The sequence below is a fragment of the Notolepis coatsorum genome (assembly GCF_963971535.1).
Source record: "Notolepis coatsorum genome assembly, chromosome: 3".
Taxonomy (NCBI): domain Eukaryota; kingdom Metazoa; phylum Chordata; class Actinopteri; order Aulopiformes; family Paralepididae; genus Notolepis; species Notolepis coatsorum.
This window is the reverse complement of record NC_140167.1, coordinates 59024239-59047222: the sequence shown is the minus strand read 5'-3', so window position 1 is coordinate 59047222 and position 22984 is coordinate 59024239. Positions and strand designations below refer to the sequence as shown.

Here is a 22984-nt window from a genome sequence, read left to right as displayed (position 1 = left end):
GGTGACGAGGACACACTCTAAACCCAACTCACCAGGAGGAACCACACCTACCATCTACACAGAGGAGCGGCAGCAGGACAACAAAGAACTTTTGGAGGGAAAAACAGAATCCTCTTTGTTATCAGCAGAGAACAAAGACACATCAACAACTATCATTCTTTAATCTACTTTAATCTACTTGATTAGTCTAATATTGAGGGCAAGCGGCATAGGGCTTTCGGTACCTCAATATTATAGCATTCTTTACTTTTAATTGAAACAGATCATTTTTTGTATAACTTTGTGGGTTTAATAAACCACTCCGTTTGAAATAACCCTCTTGCTTCCTGATTTCTCCTGCCTGCACCGCTGAGAAGTTCATAAGTATTTCCCAGAGCCTTAGAGTTATTGAATCACAACGCAGAGCAGATCAGCGCCAGGTTCTGGTACAGAGCAGAACCGTTTTAGCTTGGGAATCTACTTCAGACGCTATTCGGGAACCATTTGTAGCAGATGCACAAGTCTGGCCTCTTTTGAAAGGAAACACTGAATTTTCTTCCACAACAGGATGAATCATTATTCATTCATTCATCACAAATCATTCAATCATTATTTTGCAAACAGATGCCTGCAGATCTATCTACTCTATGGTTATTAGCTGAAAACACTGCTCCCCTCTCCCCCACTAATCTCTTGTCACATACACCACCCCCACCCCTTCTCACACAACAACAAATCAACAACAGATTAGCGCAATTTGCACTCTGGAGAGACAGGCGCACATTCATTCTCTTGCGTACGGTACGCTTTTACCACTTCTCGGTCTCAGAAAACCAACTTAAGTAAGATGTCATTATTTTCAGAATTTCATTGGCTACACAAACGGTCAATAACTTTTAGCGTCAGTGGTGATTTGTCCGGTCATTGAGAGGCGAAACCGGAGGTGGTCACTTTTTTCTTAACTGATGCTCGTTGGCTGTTTGGTCTTATAACCCGAGATTGGAAGTATGTAATAGGCCAAGCAGTGTGTCAATCAAACAGTGGCCGTTTTAGCTTTCAACCGATGTGTTGGTTGATAGACAATAATACAGTGTGATGCTGACAGATGGCTGTAAAATGTGTTGCGAGATGTGATGGCCTGTGTGTGTAAGTAAAGTGGTTAAGAAAACATAACCTATTTTCCTAACAATGCAAGTAAACTTGGGCTATTACCATCTTCAACCTGTGACAACTACACATATTTATGTAGTTACTTGATTTACAGGCCAATACAAGAGGTTTTTAAGTATTTCCGTTATAGATTTAAACCCCTTGCACTCGCGCGCACTTCGCGGCACTTTGCCCCCGTCTGCCGGCTCCGGGCTGCATTTTTTGCAGCGCAACCAATACATTGTTGGAAAGTTGAATTTACCGCATTTGGATCGTCACCACACTCGATCTATTGTGTGCTTCCAGTCTCAAGTTACAAGACAAAATATCCGCCAAGCGTCATTTGACAAGTGACCACGTCCGGTTTGGCCGGGTCCTGAACTGACCAGTCACCGCTGATGGCGAAAATTATTGACCACCGTTGTAGCCAAGGAGCGTCTGTTCCGAAAGCAATCGCAGACGAGTGCTGATTGCAATGAGAAAGGGGCAGAAGAAGACCAACAAGTTCTTTGTTTTGACTCGCGTGTCTGAATGAAGGCAGCGGACGGCCATTTTGGATAATCACATTGAATTATTGCAGTACACACATTACAAAAACCTTTGTGAAACACATTTTTCGTGGGATTTTTATAAACTTTGGACCTGTATGACTATAAGACTTCAGGCTATGGAACCTACCTCTCAGCTGGAACCCAAAAACAGGCATCTGGCAACAAGTCAACACAAAAGTAAGGAGCAAATATTTTATTTCAGTGTGTTCAAACCTCTGTTTCTCTATTACATTTGCTATAAGTATAAAGTATAATAAATCGCAAATGACTTTGGGTATGCAATCGACAGGGCAGGCAGGCAGGGTATGCTAAATGTGCCCGGCTGTTAACACATTGTCTGCCAGGCATTGTGCCCATCTTTGTGCCCTCTCTGCCAGCGCTGTAAGCCTATGGAGTCGCTCACCTTCTTTGCAGGGCTATAACTTTTTAAATATTATAGCTATATCGACATTACTATGGCCCATTCAACATCGGGTATCTATCGTTCCAGATGTGGGAACGTTATATTTTTCCATTCATACATTGTCGTGTTAGTACCCTCGTGAATATAAGTATGTTTTTAGACTGTATAGCAGTGATTCCTAAAACGCGAGTTATAGGCCCGACACATATGATACATTATCGATTGGTGTTTTGTTCCTATACACGCTATATTAAAAAATTCAAATGCATATGATCGGTATACATTATGCTTCATCATGCGTGAAGCATGATGGCTTTTTTTAGTATGGGTTGATACATTGATCAGATGGATTGCAGTGAAATAAATAAACAATCGAGCTGAAAATAACGTTAGATTCCTCTTACCGTTCGCCGATGAGACTGGAGGCAAAATATTCCAATTATTTGACGTCGATCTGCTAGATCCATTTTCCGTTTGTATGATGCAATAAACGCCGAAATCATATTGATTCTTGCGTTTAGAAAGCGATCCAATGCACTCGAGTGTGTATCTAGACCCACGTTACAATATATCTCTGCCGGAGGAATTTCCCCGATGCACAGAGCGCCACTTCCGGTTTGACGTGGAGTGTAACGCGCCCGAAATCCACCAGGGGGGCGGTATTGAGGCGTTGCAATATCAGACAGGGTCCAGCTGCGTCCCGGAGGGAGGCTGGATAAATTATGAATGCCATGGCGAAAAAATTAAATATTGATCCCAAAAACGAGTTTACTCGTTGTTGGCGCACAACGATTGGCGGGCAATAATGAGTATACTCGTTGTTGGCGCACAATGTGTTAAGAGGTTAAAGTATTGACCAACTTCTTTAGCTGCTGTTTGTGTTAAATAACGAGACAGGAGACTAGAGCGTATCCACTGTGCATCTGTATTGAATCCCAACCCATAACACAACAGCGTACCTTACATCCTGGTCCCTGCTGGACCGTACCAACACACACACCATTGTGGGGGGGTTTATATAACAATCCCATTCTCTTGTAACATCTCCTTTTTTTTAGATAACAATAGTTACAGCATCCCTTAGTGCACATTATTATTATTACAAGAAACCCCATAAACGTCCTTATTTAAAACCCTAACCATCTGTTCTGTGCATTTTTTCCATTTTTTTCTTTTTTTTCTTTTTTACACCATACCATACCATACCCATTAACCAGTCTCTATAAGTCCAGTCTTTGTGGCACTCTCACCAGCCTACCACTGGCCGTCCTGTACTCTGGCGCCGGTGGAGGGTCCACCACAGGCTGGTACAGGTCGCTCCGCCTGAATGGCCTGACTTCCTGGGTGATAGTGTCATTGCCCGTGTTACTGTCCATCCCTTTGCTGGGCGGACTGCTGTGTGGCTCCACAGGTGGGTTGCTGTGCTGCACTCTGTGTTGCTCCGGGCGGCGTCCAGTCACATCCCCCTCCGCTGGTCGCAGGTCCACCCGATTCCGCCGGTAGAATGTCCCCTCGACATCCACCAAGTACGATCTGGGGGCCACCGGTTGCAGGCACACTCCTCTCCTCCACTTGCCCGTCCTGTCTCCAGGCAGGGGCTTCATTCTTATGTCCTGGCCGATACACAACTCGGGCAGATCTCTGGCCGACTTGTCGTAACCCAGCTTGGCCGTTTGATGCTTAACCCGCAGCTTCTCAGGAACCCCCGTGACCACGCTGGGGCCCAGGAGCGAGTCAGCGACCGGAAGTGGGGTCTTCAGTCTCCGGGACATCAGTCTCTGCGCTGGGCTGCTGAGCATGCCCTCTGTGGGCGTGTTCCTCCACTGCAAGATTGCCAACCATGGGTCGTTACCTGCACTAGCTGCTTTCTTGCACAGGTTTTTCACAACTTTCACCGCCGATTCAGCCTTTCCATTAGACCTTGGGTGCCTGGGCGAGGACATGACATGGTCGAAATCCCATTCTTTTGCAAACGTCCTAAATTTCTCACAGTCAAACTGAGATCCACAGTCTGTTACCACCCGGTCAGGCTGCCCGTGGCGTGCAAACTGGGCCTTACACCTTAACACCGCGGTGTCTGCTGAGAGGTCAGGGAGTAGCTCTATTTCCCAGAAATCTGAATAATGATCAACCATGAGTAGGAAGTCCTTGCCCGCTTGTCTGAACAAATCCATACTGACAATCTGCCATGGCCGTGTTGAGAGTGCATGCGACATCATTGTCTCCCGCTGCTGCTCATGAGAATATTCATTACACGCTGAACACTGGCTCACGTAATCCTTGATTTCACCCTGCATGTTGGGCCAGTACAGTGTGTCTTTGGCCTGTCTGTAGCAGGCATCTCCCCCTACATGGCTGGCGTGTATGCGTTTCAACATTTCTGCCCGTAACGTTTTCGGCACTATGACTCGCTGACTTTTGAAGAGCACCCCATCTTGTGCGCTGATCTCGTCCCTGATTGACCAATACTCTCTGATCGCCAGGGGAGTCTTCTCCCGGTGATCTGGCCATCCCTGGAGCACTGCCGCTTTGAGCAACTGAAGGGTTTCATCTCCCCCAGTGTGTTGCCTGATCTGATTCAACCGCTGGCTGGTGACATTCAGATAATCAGCCTGATTAATCTGTTCAGTGTCCTCTTGTGCCCTCTGCAGGTTGCAGACTGTGTGTTTCATGTATCCCGTGTCAGTCCTCTGTGGTGGAGCCGTGGCCCTGCTCAATGTGTCACTGATGTGCATGTCCGGGCCTGGCTTGTATGTGACCTTGAGGTTGTAGTTCTGCAGCGTGAGCAGCATGCTCTGGAGCCGTTTGGGTGCAGTGAGGAGGGGTTTGTTGAATATCGAAATGAGTGGCTTGTGGTCCGTTTCCGCCACAATCTCCCCCCGTGCATACAGATAATAGTGAAAGCGTTGGCACGCAAACACAATACTCAGACACTCCTTCTCAATCTGTGCATAGTTCTGTTCTGTCTGAGTCAGTGCCCGCGATGCGTACCCTACTGGCTGACCCTCCTGGAACAGACAGCAGCCAAGTCCTTTCTGACTTGCATCACTCTGGATGGTGACCGGCTTGGTCACGTCATAATATTTCAGGATCGGGGCCACTGTGATCAGACGCTTGATCTCCTCGATCGCCGCACCATGTTTGGGAAGCCAGTGCCATGGGACGGCCTTGTCCAACAGCCTCCTCAGTGGCTCGCATATCTCAGAGAGGCGGGGCATGAACCTTGCGAGGTATGTCACAAACCCAATAAACCGCTGCACCGCCTTGGCGTCCGTGGGGTGTGGCATGTCTTGGACCGCCCTGACCTTCTCTGGGTCTGCCCTGAGCCCCTCTGCTGACAGGATGTGTCCATGAAACTTGACTTCTCTGAGCCTGAACTGCAGTTTCTTCAAACTTAGCCTCAACCTAACCTCTCTGCACCTCTCCATGAGTGCTATCAGTTTAGTGTCATGGTCCTGTATAGCCTCCTCTTCTGTCTCCCCACAGCCCACTACCAGTATATCGTCTGCGATGGGCTCTACTCCACTGAGCCCTGCTAAAAGCTCATGCTGCTTTCGCTGGTATATCTCTGGGGCCACAGACACCCCAAATGGCAGCTTTAACCAACGCTTCCTGCCCCAAGGTGTCCAAAATGTGGTGGTGTAACTACTTTCCTCGTCTAGCCTGCACTGTAGGAAAGCATCCCGTGCATCCACAAGAGTGAAAATGCGAGCCCTGGGCAGCTTGTATAGGACATCCTCCAGCGTCGGCATTAAGTAGTGAGATCTCCTTAAAGCCACATTTAATGACTTTGGGTCTATACATATCCTGATCGGCTTCTCTGGCCGTCTGACAATCACCATATTGCTGATCCATTCTGTTGGCTCCGACACTGAAACCAAGTGGCCATCTTTCTCATATTTATCTAATTGTGCCTTCACTGCCTCCCTAAGTGCCACTGGAACATTACGTGGAGCAGCTTGCACTGGGGCTACATTACTGTCCAACTCAAAATGAACTTCACCTGGGACTGATTCCACAGGGGCGTTGAAAACCTCATCGTACGTACCGACAAGCTGCTGCCTGGTTAGTGGGACTGAGCTGCTATGTCCTACCATCAACAGCTCCTCAGGGATGGTGAAGCGCATTAAGCCTAGGCGCTCACTGGTTTCACCTGACAAAAGGGGTCTCTGACTGCTTCTTACTACCTCGAAGGTCAGCTTGTGTGTCTTCCCTCTCACTACACACTCGGTTTTGAATAAGCCAAATGAGGGAATTGATTGACCTGAATACAGCACCAACCTTGTTTGGCTGGGCAATAGCCTTGCTCCAGGGCCCAGCCTCCTCATGTCTTTTATGCTCATCACATCACAGGTTGCCCCTGAATCTAACTGGCACCTCTGCAACCCTCCGTTAATCTTTAAATTTGCAAACCATTTTTTTCCACCTCCCTGAACTGCCCCTATGCTCTCTGCCGTGTATATGTGAGCCTCTGCCTCCCCACTGTACATATTCTCAAGGTATTCAGTGTCAATGTCTGCTGTATGTAGCTGTCGGGTGGCCTGGCCTCTCTGCATGCATACTACAGCAAAGTGATTGAGTTTTGCGCAAATGCGGCAGGTCTTGCCATAGGCTGGGCACTGTTCCCGTCCGCGCCTGTGCGCAGTGCCGCAGAACCTACACGCAGCGCTTGAATTCGCGCCTGGCGCGTAATATTGAGGCCTGTCAGAACGTTCCTGCCTAGGTGGATATTGCGACCTGTCAGAACGTTCCTGCCTAGGTTGATATTGCGACCTGTCAGAGCGTTCCTGCCTAGGTTGATATTGAGACCTGTCAGATCGTTCCTGCCTGGGTAGAACTCGTGGCCGCCGGCCATCTGACGCATGTACAGTCTCTGGTATCATTGCTGATGTCTGATGTCTATCCTGTGTCATTGCCTTTATTCTAATATCAGTCATTTCTGCAGCCCGGCATATCTCAATGGCTGATTCCAGTGTAAGATCTTTCTCTCTGAGTAGACGACGGCGCACACTCTCATCACACACCCCCAGCACTACTTTGTCTCTTATCAACTGCTCTCTGAGTTGCCCATAATCACAAGAAGACGCCTTCTCCTTCAGCCTTGTTATGAATGAATCTATGGGTTCCCCTTCATCTTGATTGCATTTCCCAAACACATATCTTTCAAAAATAATGTTCCTTGTTGGCTTAAAATATGCCTCTAAAGCAGGAATGATGACGGCCACGTCCTTCTCCTGGTCCGCCGTAAGTCCTAAATTATGTCTGTATATATGGCGACATTCACTGCCCATCACGCGTCGCAAGATTGCTGCTTGCACTTCTTTTACCTTGTCCTTCAATCCCGCTGCCAGTATGTAGTCCTCAAATTCCGATCGGAAATTATCCCAGTTACTTGCGAGATCGCCGCTCATCTTCATCTCATCTGGTGGCGGTATTGCTGTTGCCATGGTGATGCTGTGTTTTTGTTTGTAGCTTAGCTCGCCGCAAACGCTCACTGCTTCACTCCCCGACTTCTCCTTTTCCTCGATTTCCTGTGCCGTAGCGCACCATATCCGTATAATTACTCACGTAATTATAGCCACTTCTGACACCATGTTTGTGTTAAATAACGAGACAGGAGACTAGAGCGTATCCACTGTGCATCTGTATTGAATCCCAACCCATAACACAACAGCGTACCTTACATCCTGGTCCCTGCTGGACCGTACCAACACACACACCATTGTGGGGGGGTTTATATAACAATCCCATTCTCTTGTAACAGCTGCTTTCATTTATTCATTTATTATGCTTTCCGTGTATTTACCTGGATTATTAAAACTAAGTAAAGTGGCCTATGTCTTGCGACTGCTACCTGGCGTGACAACAAAAACATGGCAGCCTGCATGAGACAGACAGCAAATCTATTTATTTGTTTGTAAAACAGTGTTTTATTTGATTTGCGAATACAAATTCATTTTGTATTATGCAATGTTTCCATTCCCTGTAAGTAGTGAATTCAGAGTGGCCTTTACCTTTCACGGTGAGGTTCTCGATGCCACATTCAAACATGATCCAGCCCCACTTCTCCAGGCAGGCCGTGGAGCGTGCTAGGTCCGCTGCAGATGCCTGGGCATCAGTCTCATCCACCAGCGAGAACTCCTCGATCTCCTCCAGGCTGAAGAGCACCTTGGACTTCTCAAAGGGGATGGCTGTGATGGCACAGGTGCCGATGTCTAAGGAGAAGAGGGGGGGGGGACACATACAGTTATCATTCACCATATGTTTATAGGCAACAAGTACACTGCTAGGTTGTCGCTTTTGTTTTGTTTTGCGGCATCCTCACTCAATGTTAGGGCTAGAACTTGAATGGTCCAACTTATACCCCAGTCAAAAATCAGTCAACACCGTCAGTACGATTCGTAGGAGTGATCCAGACGTTTTTAGTGCTCAGACTGTAACTTAAAAACATTTGAACATTTAGCAAAAAAGTGTGGCGGTTAAAAAAATAATGATTCAGTGATCGCATAACAACAGCCGCAGCCACGAACAGTGCTTCCCTCAAGCATCCATACTGTGCTACACTTAAGGGCCTGGTTGTCACAGGGCCTTAGCAGTGTTTGTCTTTGTAATAGATGGAGGCCTTTAGTCCTGCAAACACCAACCTGTAGAGTCCAGTCCTCGGAGCTGGCTGTGGATGCGGTGGATGTTGAGCCGGGCAGCAATCTCCTTGCCCTTCTCAATGCCGGCATTGGAGCGCAGCGAGCCAGAAGACTGGGGCTGCATCTTGGTGGCGGAAGCGTACTTCTCCAACATGACCGATGGACGGCCATGCTCCAGGGTGTTGGCCCCCTCTTCTACAATGCCCCTGAGAGGAGCAGATTGGTAAAGGTCACTTTGGATTCAGACAGTGCAAAGCTATGGATTGAGTTCAATACACAACTTTGTGTTGATTCTATTTACAGTCATATTTTTGTGTGTACTGGGGCTTTCTGAAAGGATGTGATAACATTTATTATTACCAAAAATCTTAGAACTGTTGTTGTGAAAATGATGACTAAAGGCCTTTGATCTATATCCCTTTGGATATCAACAAAATCAAGCTATTTCAGATATACAATCTGCTGCTTTGCATAATACACACAGATTACTTTGATTGGCTGGGCAGCTAGTCACATCTATCTGCTCTGATTTAGCTGAGTGGTGCTCAGCACTGGCAGGGTAATAGTACTCAGTAGTCATAAACAGTCAAGCATGCAGGGGTTCCCAATAGGCAAATTCACATCAGGCACGCAAGGCATTTGAACCCTTTCTCCGCCAATAACGTCATACGACGGGTTTCAAGTTCATGCGAATTCTGCCAATAACGGCGTACGACGTGATTCTGATCATAATTTCGATTTTCGCCATGGTATTCATATTTCACTCACGGAGCCTTGTCGGATGCTGTGTGAGCCAGCACAACTCTGCAACGCTTCAATACTGCCACCTGGCTGATCAGCGAGTTGCAACCGGAAGTGGATCTCTTGTGATCCCGGTGCGTCTCCCTATTCCGTCCGGCCACTCGTTTATCGTCACGGGACTCAATACACACACCATGGATATGGATCTTTGCCATAACTCAATAATCTACATGATTTGGGCGTGTATTAGTAATATACAAACCGGAAATGGATCACCTCGATCCCCACCACATAACTGGGATCTGTTTGCTCCACTCTCATCGCCCAACGGTACGAGGAGACTGACATGAGTTTCAGCGTTTTTGTTTATCATTTTCTATACAAACTGCTCTGATCAATATATCACCCATACTACATAAATCATTTAACGTCGGTCACGGAATTATAAACGACACCCCCCCCTCCGTTCACCCGCGCATGATCAGTCATAACGTTTAGGACCATGTACAGTTGACATTTTTTATATAGCGTGCATCGGTATCAAACGGCATTTGATAATCGAATATATGCATTTATGTCTATATCTCACGTTCTAGGAAATACTGCAGAAAACGATAAAAACATATTTATACTCTACGGTATTTTCGTATGAATGTGTGAATGAAAAAGTAAAACGTTTCTACATCCTGAACGATAGATAATCGATGTTGAATGGGCCATAGTAATGTCAATTTAGCAATACAATTTAAAAAGTTATAGCCCTGCAAAGAAGGTGAACATCTCCATAGACTTACAGTACTGGCAGAGAATGGTATAAGATGATCAAAGTGGTGGCAGGGAATGGGTTAATTAATATGGCCCAACAAAGTTCTATTAATCAAATGCAAAAAAATAAATATATATACTATGTACGTTTCTCCATATTCTCTGGTGAGATGGTGGCAGGTCGGAGGGGTGCGCTTGTAGCTCTCTTGTTGTATTCATTGATTTTAAGCTTTTTACATGGATGAAAAGGTCCCAAGTTTACCAAGGATGATCCAGTGGATTGTCTACTACTATACAACCACTGCCTGAAACCAACAATCAAAAGTTTCAGTGATAATTTGGGCTGCAAACATTTAGGATTTACCCGGGGTGTTGTGCGCTCGTTTATGGTCACAATCAGCTGACACTGGGCGTAATATAAGAAGCACAAGCTACTCCCAAAGATAGTCCAGGTCCGGCAACTTGCAGCCAGTGGCAAGGTTGGTATCCTTTGCATTTCGGAATCCCAACTGGACCCTTCCATCAGTGACACCGAAGTTGTCATTGATAACTCATTCGGAGGGACAGGAATGGACAAGGGGGAGGAGTGTGTGTATATATAGGATCAGATTTAAATTTCAATGTGAGATCTGACATGAACAATGATGACTTGGAAGCTATTTGGGTTGATGTTTTTCTTCCCAAAACCAAACCAATTTTGATTGGTGCCCTCTATAGACCTCCCAACCAGGGAAACTTCATGGGAATTCTCGAGAACGTGTGTGCCAACAAACTGTTGAAAATCTGTATGCAAACTAAGCTTAACTGGATTGATGCTTTGCCACTTGCTCTGATGGCTATTAGAAGCAGCGTAAACCGCCAAACACAGCTAACACCGCATGAAATGCTTACAGGCCGCAGCATGCCAGCACCGCCATTTAGACACCTGGCTAGGGGCCCGGCATTAGATATTTTTGAGCAAGATCTGAAAAAATATCTTCAGCAAGTGACTAAAATACATGAAGCTGTGTTTCGACAGGAGCAGAGAAAGGAGAAAAAGGGGGTGAAGGAGGCGGAGAAGGAAGCCACCAAACCGAGGCTGATCCCTGGGGACCTGGTCTTCGTAAAGGTCCACAAGAGAAAGTGGTCATCACCCCGGAGAGAGGGCCCGTACGAGGTGATCCGATCGACTGGAACGGCAGTCCAAGTCAAAGGATCAACGACCTGGTTCCACTTCAATCACTGCATAAAGGCCAGCGGCGATCTCTTGGGGGATACAATCGATCGCAGTTATGCAGAACCCGACATGGAGGGCCCGAGACGGCAACTGGAAGGTGCAGTGCCTGCTGATGCTTCCGCAGATGTTGGCAGCAGTGTGCGGACGGTCGGCCGGGCGCAACGACGTCATTGAGAACCGTCACGGTCGACCCGTCCTTGAGGATGACGGGTTTGAGTGGGTAGGAGTCCCACGGGGTCCCGCTCAGGCTCAAGTACCGGCAGGCTTTCATGACCAGGCTCAGAATCAGGCGCCCCCTCTGCCCTCCATCGAGGAAGGGGGGGAGAAGATAAGACTACAACCAAAAGGGGTGTTTCCCGGAGGACCGCAAGGGCATGTTTTTGATTTTGACCATTCCCCCGTTACAGGCGGGGATACTTACCATTATACTAACGAGGATCGGGTTGTGGGGGTAGATAGGAGGGTTGAGCCTGTCCCGAACCAAGCACAGGGGACAGGGGTGAGGGGAAAAAGGGAGGTCAAGGACGCTGAGTCGGAAGAGGTGGGGGGACAGGATATGTTCCAGAGGACAGCCGGAACGTTGAGGGACTCAGTGGGCTCACTCTGGGCCAGGTTGAGGGGTTTGCTTCCTTCCGGGGAACAAGATGGGGGCGACTATGACTATGACGAGGAAGACCCGGAGGCTGACCCGATGTATAGGGCGGCTTTAGGGAATGAGTGGTTTAAGTGGGTCCAGTACACGAGCGCGCAGAATCAGATAGAGGATTGTTATGTCTGCTCCAAGGCACGTCCGGATAGGCTGCTGGTGAAGGGCACGAAGTTCAGTTGGGCTCAGTGTGACAGGGACGCAGAGGCATGGGAGGGGCCCCATAATAGTCGCCCTTGGTGCGAGGCAGAGTGTTTGGGGTTTCTCGGCTCTAGTCGTTTTAAGGCGGCAGGAAACGTCACGGATTTCAAGGATGTCACTATGCGGGAACGTTGTAGGAAATTGGATGTACGTGTGCAGGGGGTAGCGACGGGGTTGCCAATACCCAGAGGTGTCAAACTATGGCTGACCAAGGATTTCGAGTGCTTGCAAAAGGAGGGGACCCGGGACGTAGGGGAGGTGGCAGAGGGGCGGTGCACTACTATTTGGAGCATCACGACTAACTGCACGAAAGAAGGAAAGTGTGGACACGGGGTCGTGTTAAAGGGAGTGGATACCAACCCACGGCCTGTAGCTTGCCCTTTTCATGTCCAGGATATAGCACTGGCGGACCAATACTGGCTCTGCGGCGGTAGGAGGTTGAGGAATACACTTCCTTTAGATTGGTCAGGTAGATGTGCCCGGGTTCAGGCGATCATGCCAATGGTGGTCCTACCATTATCAGTGACGGAAGGACCTTCTGAGTCTCCTATCTCTCGAACGAAGCGTAGCTACAAGGCAGACCCAAGGGTGTATCTGGACAGCATAGGACAGCCAAGGGGCATTCCATCCGAGTTCATGGCTAAGAATGAGATTGCGGCAGGGTTTGAGTCTATTCTGCCATGGATATCGGTCAATAAGAACACCGGGTGGATCAACTATTTGTTTTACAATCAGCAGCGGTATCTCAACTACACCGAGGAGGCGTTGGATGCAATGGGGGACCAGATGCACGCGACCAGTACGGTGGCGTGGCAGAATAGACAGGCTCTGAACTGGTTAATGGCGGAGAAGGGTGGAGTCTGTTCCATGTTTGGACAGTACTGCTGCACATTCATTCCGACGAATGTGGGGCCAGGGGGAAAGTTCTCCGAGGCCATGGCTAAGCTGAAGGATTTGAGGGAGGAGTTGAGGGGGAATTCTGGCCGGAATGAAGAATGGTGGGGGAGTGGGGTGTTGGAAAGATTGGGACAGTGGGGAAGCATAGTGATGCAGACGGGGATATCCATTGGGGTGGCAGGGTTGATATTGGTTCTCCTTTTCTGTTGTGGTATGCCTCTCTTGGGTAGGCTGGTAACTTCACACGTAACAAGCCGAATGCTGATGGTGGGACAGAAAGAGATTGAGCCACAAATCGGGCCATGCCCTCAGCTTTATGCTGCCTTAGAGGGAGACGAGGGGATAGAGGATTAGGGGTATGGTGAGGTAGGGACATTTTCTTTCTGTTTGGTTCAGTTTTGTTTGTTTTATTCCTTTAACTAGGCGTATGGTGAGGAAGGGACATTTTCTTTCTGTTTGGTTCAGTTTTGTTTGTTTTATTCCTTTTAGAGTGACGGGGGATGGTCTGAGTGATGGTTTATTTTTTATTATTTTTGTTTATTTTACTCATGGTCCTGGTCAAAGCGGAATGGGAAGGGGCATCGGTATGGAATGGTACGGAGTGTCGGTTCTGAGCCTGAGGAAGCATTGAGAAGAAGTGGTCTGGGGATCGGTTCTGGGGACTGGAGGGACAAAGGGGGGGGGCTAACGCAGTGGGCAAGATGGGCACCTCCCGTCGAAGATGGGGGGACACGTGGTGAGGTCGGGACCAGCGCCTCCCGTCCAGGCATGGGGACATGCTTCTACGGGGACTGGAGGTGTGGCGTGGTGGTTGCTGTATTGGCAAAATGTGACTTTTGGCAATACGGTGAGGAGACTATGGCGTGGGCATGGAAGGGGGGCTGAGCGATGGACACTAGGACTCAATGTTATGGAAGAGACAATGTCATTTTTTTTGGGGGAGGGATGTTCTATGTTTAGTTCTGACGGTCAACTTCTCCTTTCCCTGATGAGAGTCGCGGTTTCCGGCCGGAACTGTGGCTCATTTGGTAAGCGGTGGAGGTTGGGGGGATTTGTCTGTCAGGTTAGGATTATAAATTGGGGTATTTTTTTTGATGTTTTGATTACTCTTGTTTTGAGCGGTTTTGTGTTTATTGTGAGAACGGTAGTCAGCCTTTGTTGGTCCGTTAGGGGTCCAGTGAATGAAGTAAGCGTTCTTGTTTATTTAGACATTTAAAATGTATTAGGTTTCTTGTTTAGATTAGGCATTTAAACTTGTATTATGTAAATATGGTTTCTCGTTTAGTTAGACGTTCACATTTTCTTGGTTATATGATTTGGGTGGGACTAGGGATAGCCCCAAATGGGGGAATGTTGGGGAAAATGTGTATATGAGGTGAACTAGTTTAATATGGGTCAACTAAGCAGTACTGAAAGACGGTCTGGCTGATGTTCTTAAAACAACTTGGAGATAGGCAGATGGACATTTCAGTACATCATATCTTGTTCTTTTCTCTCTTTCATACATACACATATACACATACACATTTAATCTTTTCTCTCTTTAATCTTTTCTCTCTTTTACACACATACATATACACACACACATCTCACTAATCTTGACTCTCTCTTTCATACATACACATATACACACACACACATTTAATCTTTTCTCTCTTTAATCTTTTCTCTCTTTTACACACATACATATACACACACACATCTCACTAATCTTGACTCTCTCTTTCATACATACACATATACACACACACATCTCACTAATCTTGCATCTCTCTTCGATGTTAAATCTATGTTCTTCTTAATGTCTTTATCTCTCTTCGATGTTCTTAATGTTTTTATCTCTCTTCGATGTTAAATCTACGTGTCATCTTAATGTACGTCATGTCATATCTGATATAATATGACACGTCATCATATCTGTCATGTGGGGGCAGGGCTGAGAAGGGATTTAGGGGACAAGCAGAGGGATTGAGAAGTTAGAGTGTTTTTCTTCAACTGTGGTGACCGTCTACTGATCCATAGCTTCTGCTGTTAAACCTTCTGTCCTTAAATAAATTGCCTGTTGAAATTGGAAATATCGTCTCCTGCTGTGTTAAACAACCATCAGCCACAACAGTAGTCTTACATCTTAGTTATAGAACTCGTAACTGCCCATACCACCATAAAAAGCTAAACTGGCTCCCTGTCGAAAATCGAGTTCAACAGCTCAGACTGATTCTGGTGTACAAAATTCTGGCAGGTCAGTGTCTGAATTATTTCAAAGGGTACTTTCCGCATGTCAGGGATTCTCACAACATGAACACCAGGGCAAGTGTAGCAGATCTGAAAGTTCCTAACTACAATAGTAAACTAGCCAGAAGTAAATTTCTTTACACAGGGAGTGAAGAATGGAACAACATTCCGAATACAATCAAAACTGCTCAGTCACTGACTAGCTTTAAAGTCCAGCTAAAAAAGTAGATGATGGGCTAGGCAGGTTAGGCTAAGAGTCCAGGTGGGCTCCTGAGGCAGACACTGTACAACCTAATGTCTGCTCTTGTTTAACCTGAATTGTTTTTATTATGCTTATTTTTATTATGCTTATTGTAATGTTTTTTTTCTTGTGATGTGATATTTGTAGAATATCAAAGATCTACAAGTTTCCCACTACAGTGCTTGCTGCCTAAGGACTGCAATGGAAATAAGTTTAACTTTTTTGCATAATCCTGATGAATTTGTTTGCATACCATGTGTATTCTTAATTTGTCAAATAAAATAAAATCATGACAATAGCGGCCGCTTTTATTATGAAATTTGTAGCGCAGAGAACTTTTATTATGAAACAGAAAGGACACGAAGGAGCTCTCCAACTGGAGATGGTGAAGCTGTCCACTTGAGGTGCTGAAAGCGCAACACTATGACGTGACAGTTTGTGAATTCTGGTCCAACATCGTGTCCGTGTCCAATTTCAAGAACATCAAAAAGCTGGCAATATACTTCCTGGCCATGTTGGGATCAACATACACCTGCGAGTCCGGCTTCTCAACAATGAACTTCAACGAACGTCAACAAAGAAACAGAATTACGAACGAACACCTCCACCAGTGCCTCCGCCTCGCCACAACATCATATCAGCCAAATGTTTGAAAACTCGCATTTGAGCAGATATGTAACTTTTTGCATCGACACGGTCCGATTTCCATCCCATGGTTTCTGCTTGACACCCAGTCCTGACATAGAGCGACGCGAGCGAGCGAGTGAGAAAAAGTGATTAAAATGTATTCGTTTCAATCAGACTATCCTGACCTGCCGCGAGCGACAGCGAACTGAGCAGCGATGTCGTTCACCCCTCAAATATTCGCTCGCTGTGTCTCTAGTTGAGCGAATTACGCGGCAGAGTCCCGCCCCTAAACACTTTTTATTGGTTGAGAATCGCAGACTGCTTTGCCCCCTGTTCCAGGTAAACTTGATTGGTTCGGGCTAGTCTCACTGCGACACGCGCTCGCTCGCTGGCTTTTTAAAAGAACATTTTGGTTGTTAGACTTTTTGTTAAGAGTTTTGACGTTTTCAAAAGGTGTTTGTATGCTAATTGTTCGAAGCGGTCCTGCGTATCTAGTTTCCATTTGGTTAGCCTGTTTTTATTTGTGTAGGCTATAATTGCGCAAATTTGATGCTCCTTCATATAACAAAACAACTAAAATGGTTATTGAATGTTACATTTGGACTTGCATTTCATGCAACTGAAATGACAAGCTGTTCAAAATAAACTCTGTTCTTCTCAGAGTGTCTGTATTTTGAATGAGGGAGGGGTGAGGGGGTTGGGTTGGCCCACCAAGTCATTTGAATCCTAGAAAGTGGACCGGGCAGAAAATGTATTGGGAACCCCTGATCTATAGTCTAGTGAACAGAAGGTCATGCGCCATCAGCCTACTGAGAGTTGGTTGACCTAAAACACATAACAAATCAAATGATACATCTGAAGCTGATAAATATATACTTATGACATTCCACAATAAGCAATGCATGACTGAATTCAATAAAACACCATTGTACTGGATCTTTAAACTTGGAGGTTTTGCACTACGTGCTGGGGTAAATCCTCACACATAAAGACAGATGTGCACACACATATTAAGCCATGTGCATTAGTACACTAGGCACCCACACTGTGATGACAAGAAGAGTTGGGGAAGCATTACCTGTTCATTCGAAACTGAGTGGCAATTCTATCGAAGCAAAGCGCCACCAGGGACACATGGGTGACACTCTTGCTGGAGTTGGAATGCAAACCCTCCTCCACAGACGCTTGCAAAAGGCAGAGGTTCACCTGGAGGAAACGGAAAGGTATTTTTTTTATTAAGTTATACAATGTATTATAATAATTTTCACCCCCAAAAAAATTTAATACATATATACTTTTGCGTTTTCTCAAAAAACGATTGTTCTTATCCCGAGAAACTATTGCGTTCCCCCAAGAAACATTGTGTTCTCTCGCAAAACTTTTGTGAAAAAAACGAACAAAAAGACTTTAGATTTGTATGGAAAGGTCAAAGATCATTGTTTCACATGAGTCATTACGGAAACAACAATATGGAGCGGTTTATATGTTTTATGAACTTTAGTTAGTGATTGGTTCGGTTTAATAGAAGCACCTGGCTTTTAACAACCCACTATTTCCTTTTGATTTCTGCATTAACTACTGTAACTGTAGATAAGACGATGCCTCCTCGTAAAGGCATCCTCCTTCCCTCCTCCATGCCTTTGTCCCCCTCCCCCCTCTGTATTCTGTATATAACCTATCTACCCCTGAGAAGCCGATTGAGGCCTTTTCCTCATTGACGAAGCTGGTCGGTGTCCAGAAAGGGTCTTCAGCCATATTCTCTACCTTGTTGTAACATTTAATCTTCTCTGGTTAATAAAGCTGTTATTAACCGGACCCATTTGACTAAGTAAGTTATTCCTAATGTTTATATCTACTACAATTAACCCTAAACATAGTAACAATGAAACTAGTATATAGTCTATGCTACATACAAAAACACACAATCAAATCATTCCAATAGTTTTATTGTTGGATTGATGGGGAACTCGGTGCACTGATTTGTGGAAGGCATGGCTGTGTACACAAGTACCCAACATTGCCTTGCACTTTATTTAGTAGTTCTCATCGCCTCTGACAGGCATGTTTTTGCCCAGATATGATTGATGGAAATAACGGTCATATACCATTATGCTTTGCGCCGGCTTGCATTCCTCATTAATCTGTCTGTCCCAAATTGACATAATTCAAAGGAGTCAGTCAGCCTCTCCAGTGTGAATAAAGCTGACATCCACCAACAAATCACTTCGCATGCCGGTATATACTGTAGTAGGCTACAAATGGTGTCAGTCCTGCCTCGCCATTCATCTCGGTCGCCAAAACGCATATATTACATGATTTTCTTTTTTGGTTCAGTGGCAGGGTTTTCTTGATTGCATGTGAATGTATCAAAGGGCCAGCTCTGCGGTTCTGGAGGAGAGCCATGGACATGTCTTGGTAGGTACCACCCAGTGGCACACTGAGGCAGTAAATGGGGGTGGTTTGTGTGAAAAACAGAAGGTAACCAATCTGTAACTATTTAAGCGACAAGCTGCTTCTCGTTTTGATCCCACAAATTAAGAACTCTTCTGGCAATTTGCTATCTAGCCCCCCTGATATAAATGCTGCATTTGTATCATTATATTCTGTGCCGGATAAACCAGAATCCCCAGACACCACCATTACGGATCAGTTCTTTGACGATTAAGCTCAAATTAGATAAAATAATCAAAACTATCAAAGTAATGCAAAGTAATAAAGCCCCAGGCCCAGACGATTACTTGACAGAATTGTTTCAAAAGGTTTTGCTAAACTATCCCCGCTCTAGGTAGAGTCTCTAGGTAGAGTACCACCCACCCTACTCAGGCTTAAACCTTTCTCCGTCTTAACCCTTTCACTGCCACACGACAAAGGGAAAAACCCTTTCACTACCACACTACAGAAGGTTAACCCTTTACTACCACACTACAGACACGGTTAACCCTTTCACTACCACACTACAGACGGTTAACCATCTGTAGTGTGATACTGTAGTAAAGGGTTAACCTTCTGTAGTGTGGCAGTGAAAGGGTTAAGAAACACAAGGACTTGTGGGTCCTTCAGACCTTTATCCCTCGTAAAAGTGCTGGCGAAATTGTTGGCTTGTCGTCTGGAGACGATTCTTCCAGACATCCTTTTGGGTCGACAGTTTTCATAAAACGACACCACTCCTTTTTCAATTTACTTGCCCTCATGAACATGATCTATTCTTATCATGTCAACAAACCCCCCAAGGTTGTCATCTTGTTGGATGCAGAGAAGGCATTTGACAGGGTAGAGTGGGATAATATATTTGCCACACTTTGGCTTTGAGGACCACTTTGTCGCATGGATTTTGATTCTGTATACTCGTCCTCAGGCGTGTCTGTACAGTAGTCTGACTATTTCCTCTCTCATGAGGGACTCGTTTAGGTTTCCCTCTGAGTCCCCTACTGTTTGTTTTGGCGATTGAACCCCTTTCAAAATCACGTTAGGCTCTTCCCCCCTATTTCAAGGTATTTGTCAGGAGGGCACAGCGCATCGTGAGGACGATCACTCTATGTTATGAATCTGGCAACTTCTATTCCAAATATAATCTCTATTCTAGACGAATGGCACTTTTTACAGGTATAAACTGAATTATCAAAAAGGCAAATGTTTCCCAATTAACACTTCCGCATCGAGTCTGCAACAACCAGATCTGCCTTTTCACTTGTCTCACTATACTATAATATTTTGGGGTGAACATTACTCACTCACGTGGCCTTTATTTCCGCTTCTCAAACTAAATCTGATTTTCAGAAATGGAATAATTAACACCTGGCTCTAAGTGGCAGAAGTACCGTACTTTTCGGACTATAAGCCGCGGCTTTTCCCCCCATTTTTCGACCCTGCGGCTTATATAACGGTGCGTCTTATATGTGACTCGACGTGACCAAACCCGAAAATGTAAAAATCTAAATATAGCTTTTTTGACTGCATTGAAATGTTATTTATCTGTTCCCTTATTTGCTAAACTTAATACAACTTGTAAATGAGTTAATTCTTGTTATTTGTCCGACAGTATTGTGTCCCAATGCTAATTACATATGGTAATTAAACATTAAAACACCTGCGGCTTATAGTCCAGTGCGGCTTATATATGTACACATCATTCAATTTAGGTGCTGCGGCTTATAGTCAGGTGCGGCTTATAGTGCGAAAAGTACGGTAATACAATAAAAACGACCATCCTTCCCAAATGTCTTTACATCTCCCAAAAAATCCCACTATTTCTACCAAAATCCTTCTTTCAATCCCTAAATAAATTAATTTCGCCCCCTGGCATCAACTCCAGGGCCAATCACCTCTAACCACCCGTTTCCCCATTCCTCTAACGATTGCTTGGAAGGGAATCGCTTGCTTTCGGGATCTTTTTCTCAACAATAATTTCTCTTTGAATCTCTAATGTGCAAATATGATTTGTCACGCTTACATTACTACCACTATCTTCAGGTACGGAACTTTGTAAGGACTCAATTTCCCTCGTTCCGTTCACCACCACCACCGCCTTACTAACTCGGGAGGAACTATTCAAGATTAAACCCGATTGGAAGTTCCTCATCTCTCAGACCCATCTGTCATTTAATGATGATGTTTCTCGCAAAGCTAAATCCGTTTAGGAGGGGGAGATGGATGTTGAACTGTCGGATGACTAGTGGGCTGGGGCAATCGATGCGATTAACTGTTCACTAGATTAAGCCTTATACAGTTTAAGGTACTAGATAGGCTCCATTATTCTAAAGCAAGACTAGCCGAGATGTATCCCACCGTGAGTGATAGATCGCTGTAGCCACTCTCCTGCCAGCTATACAGTATGTTCTATTTCTGCCCCAAACTGCACTCATTCTGGGACACTTTCTTTAAATCCGATATCCTGGAAATAGACCTGCAACTATGTCCACAATCTTTGGAGTTCGCAAAATCATTCAGAAATCGCCACTAGCCAATTCCATGTTATTGATTTTTCCTCTCTTATAGTGCAGAGGAGGATCACATTTAAGTGTTCCTTTATTAATCCCCTTGGGGAAATTCTGTGTCACTTGGAAATTACCTGCTCCCCCATCTCCAGCTTCCTTGTTAGAGGACATGTTTTAGAGAAAATCTAATTCTCACTTAGAGGCTCCCCGCAGAGTTCACTAACAGATGGCAGCCGCTCCTCAACCTTCGGGAGACTCCCCAACGAGCCCCTTTTGACCGTCGGTTGTGTGATAGTAAAGTGTTAACCTTCTGTCATGTGGCAGTGAAAGGGTTAGCCTTCTGTGTATTGTCGCAGTGAAAGGGTTAACCGTTTGGTAGTGCGGCGGTGAAGGGGTTAAGCTTCTCTCCTGCCCCAAGCATCTCCCCTCCTTTCTTTCCATTTCTCTTCTTTCTTCCTTTTTCTATTTCTCTCTCTTTCTTCTTTTTTGGTTATCCATTCATTTATGTATTTACTGGCTTTCCTCTCTCTCTTTCAAGGTGGGGGTGGGTGGGTGTATGGATGTGAATAAGGGTTCCGTGTTGTAATGTTGTTTTGTCTTGTTATCTGTTCAAAATGGAAAAGTAAAGATATTTGTAATACAAAATAAATAATAAAGAAAAGTGTAATGGAATTGATATACTGTATATACTTGTATTTCTGCTTGCTTTTGCAGATATGTCTAAGAGCTTCAGTCCGTTTCCCTAGGCTAGACTGTCTGGTATATCAATGACTAACTAGAGTTGGTGGTAGAGAAGAGGATGAAGAAAAACAGTAGTCCAATGGACAGAATCTAAATGGTCTAGTTGAAAATAACCAGAATAATTTTATCCAAACAAACACCATATCTGCAAATGCCATAGACAAACCACCTGTTTAAGAAAGTGCATTATGATCACAAAATACGTTCAATGTTTCAACAATGTTAAAATTGTAGCAAAACAAGTCTATAGAAACGTAGAAATTAGTTGCACATCATTATTCATATCTCATCTGCATGCTTGGATTTTTTTCCCTGGTCCGGTTTGGCGTTGATGAGGCTTGGATTTTGGCCTGGTCAGGTTGATGAGGCTTTTCATCAGAGTATGGGGAGGCTTACCTTGGGGATGGAGACATTGGCTTGGAGCCCTTTGATTTTCACGTTGTCCGGTTTGACGGACAGGTCGGTCTGGCCTTGGGGGTTGTTGAGGAAGCCAGGGGTCGTGCCCTCAGTCTTGGACAGCTTGTGTTCCTGCTTGGCTGTTTGGCTCTTGTGTGGATGAGGGTGGTTCAGAAAGAAGAAATAGTGGGAGACAATATTGTACAACAAAAGAATTTTTTATAAAAAGATTTATTGAAATTGAAATAAGCCTCATTAGCCTTACTTATTCTGACCTTTTCTGTTTTTAGATGTGAAGCACTTCTATAAACCGCCAATATCACTAACTCACTCATCGACTAATAATATAAAAATATCATAGACATAGCATAGGATTTATATTTGTTATACTATATACAAAAAGGACATGGCAAATGACTAATGGAACGTAGCCCGTGTGTCCTTTGATGTAACCATGGCATGACTTGATTCAGTGCACCTGTTGTTGTGTTCTGAGTTAAATGACTCAGCAAAGAATAAACCAGCCATGCTCACCCAGCACACATTCTACTGGCCTGTTTTTACCTGCAAATAAAATGACCTTTCTGTGGAATAACATCATCCGTGTCTCTGTGTCAGAGGGCC

The 22984-nt window shown here is 45.2% G+C and overlaps 1 protein-coding gene across 1 annotated transcript in view; it reads right to left on the bottom strand.

Moving 5' to 3' along the window:
* Positions 1 to 22984, bottom strand: part of kiaa1109 (KIAA1109) — a 347797-nt gene that overhangs the window by 174014 nt on the left and 150799 nt on the right. The window contains exons 34-37 of the mRNA XM_084310762.1: positions 22361 to 22510; positions 17368 to 17495; positions 8727 to 8929; positions 8097 to 8297 (exon numbers count right to left, since the gene is read on the bottom strand). Coding sequence (XP_084166888.1) covers positions 8097 to 8297; positions 8727 to 8929; positions 17368 to 17495; positions 22361 to 22510 — 682 coding nt within the window. The remainder of the gene's footprint in view (positions 1 to 8096; positions 8298 to 8726; positions 8930 to 17367; positions 17496 to 22360; positions 22511 to 22984) is intronic.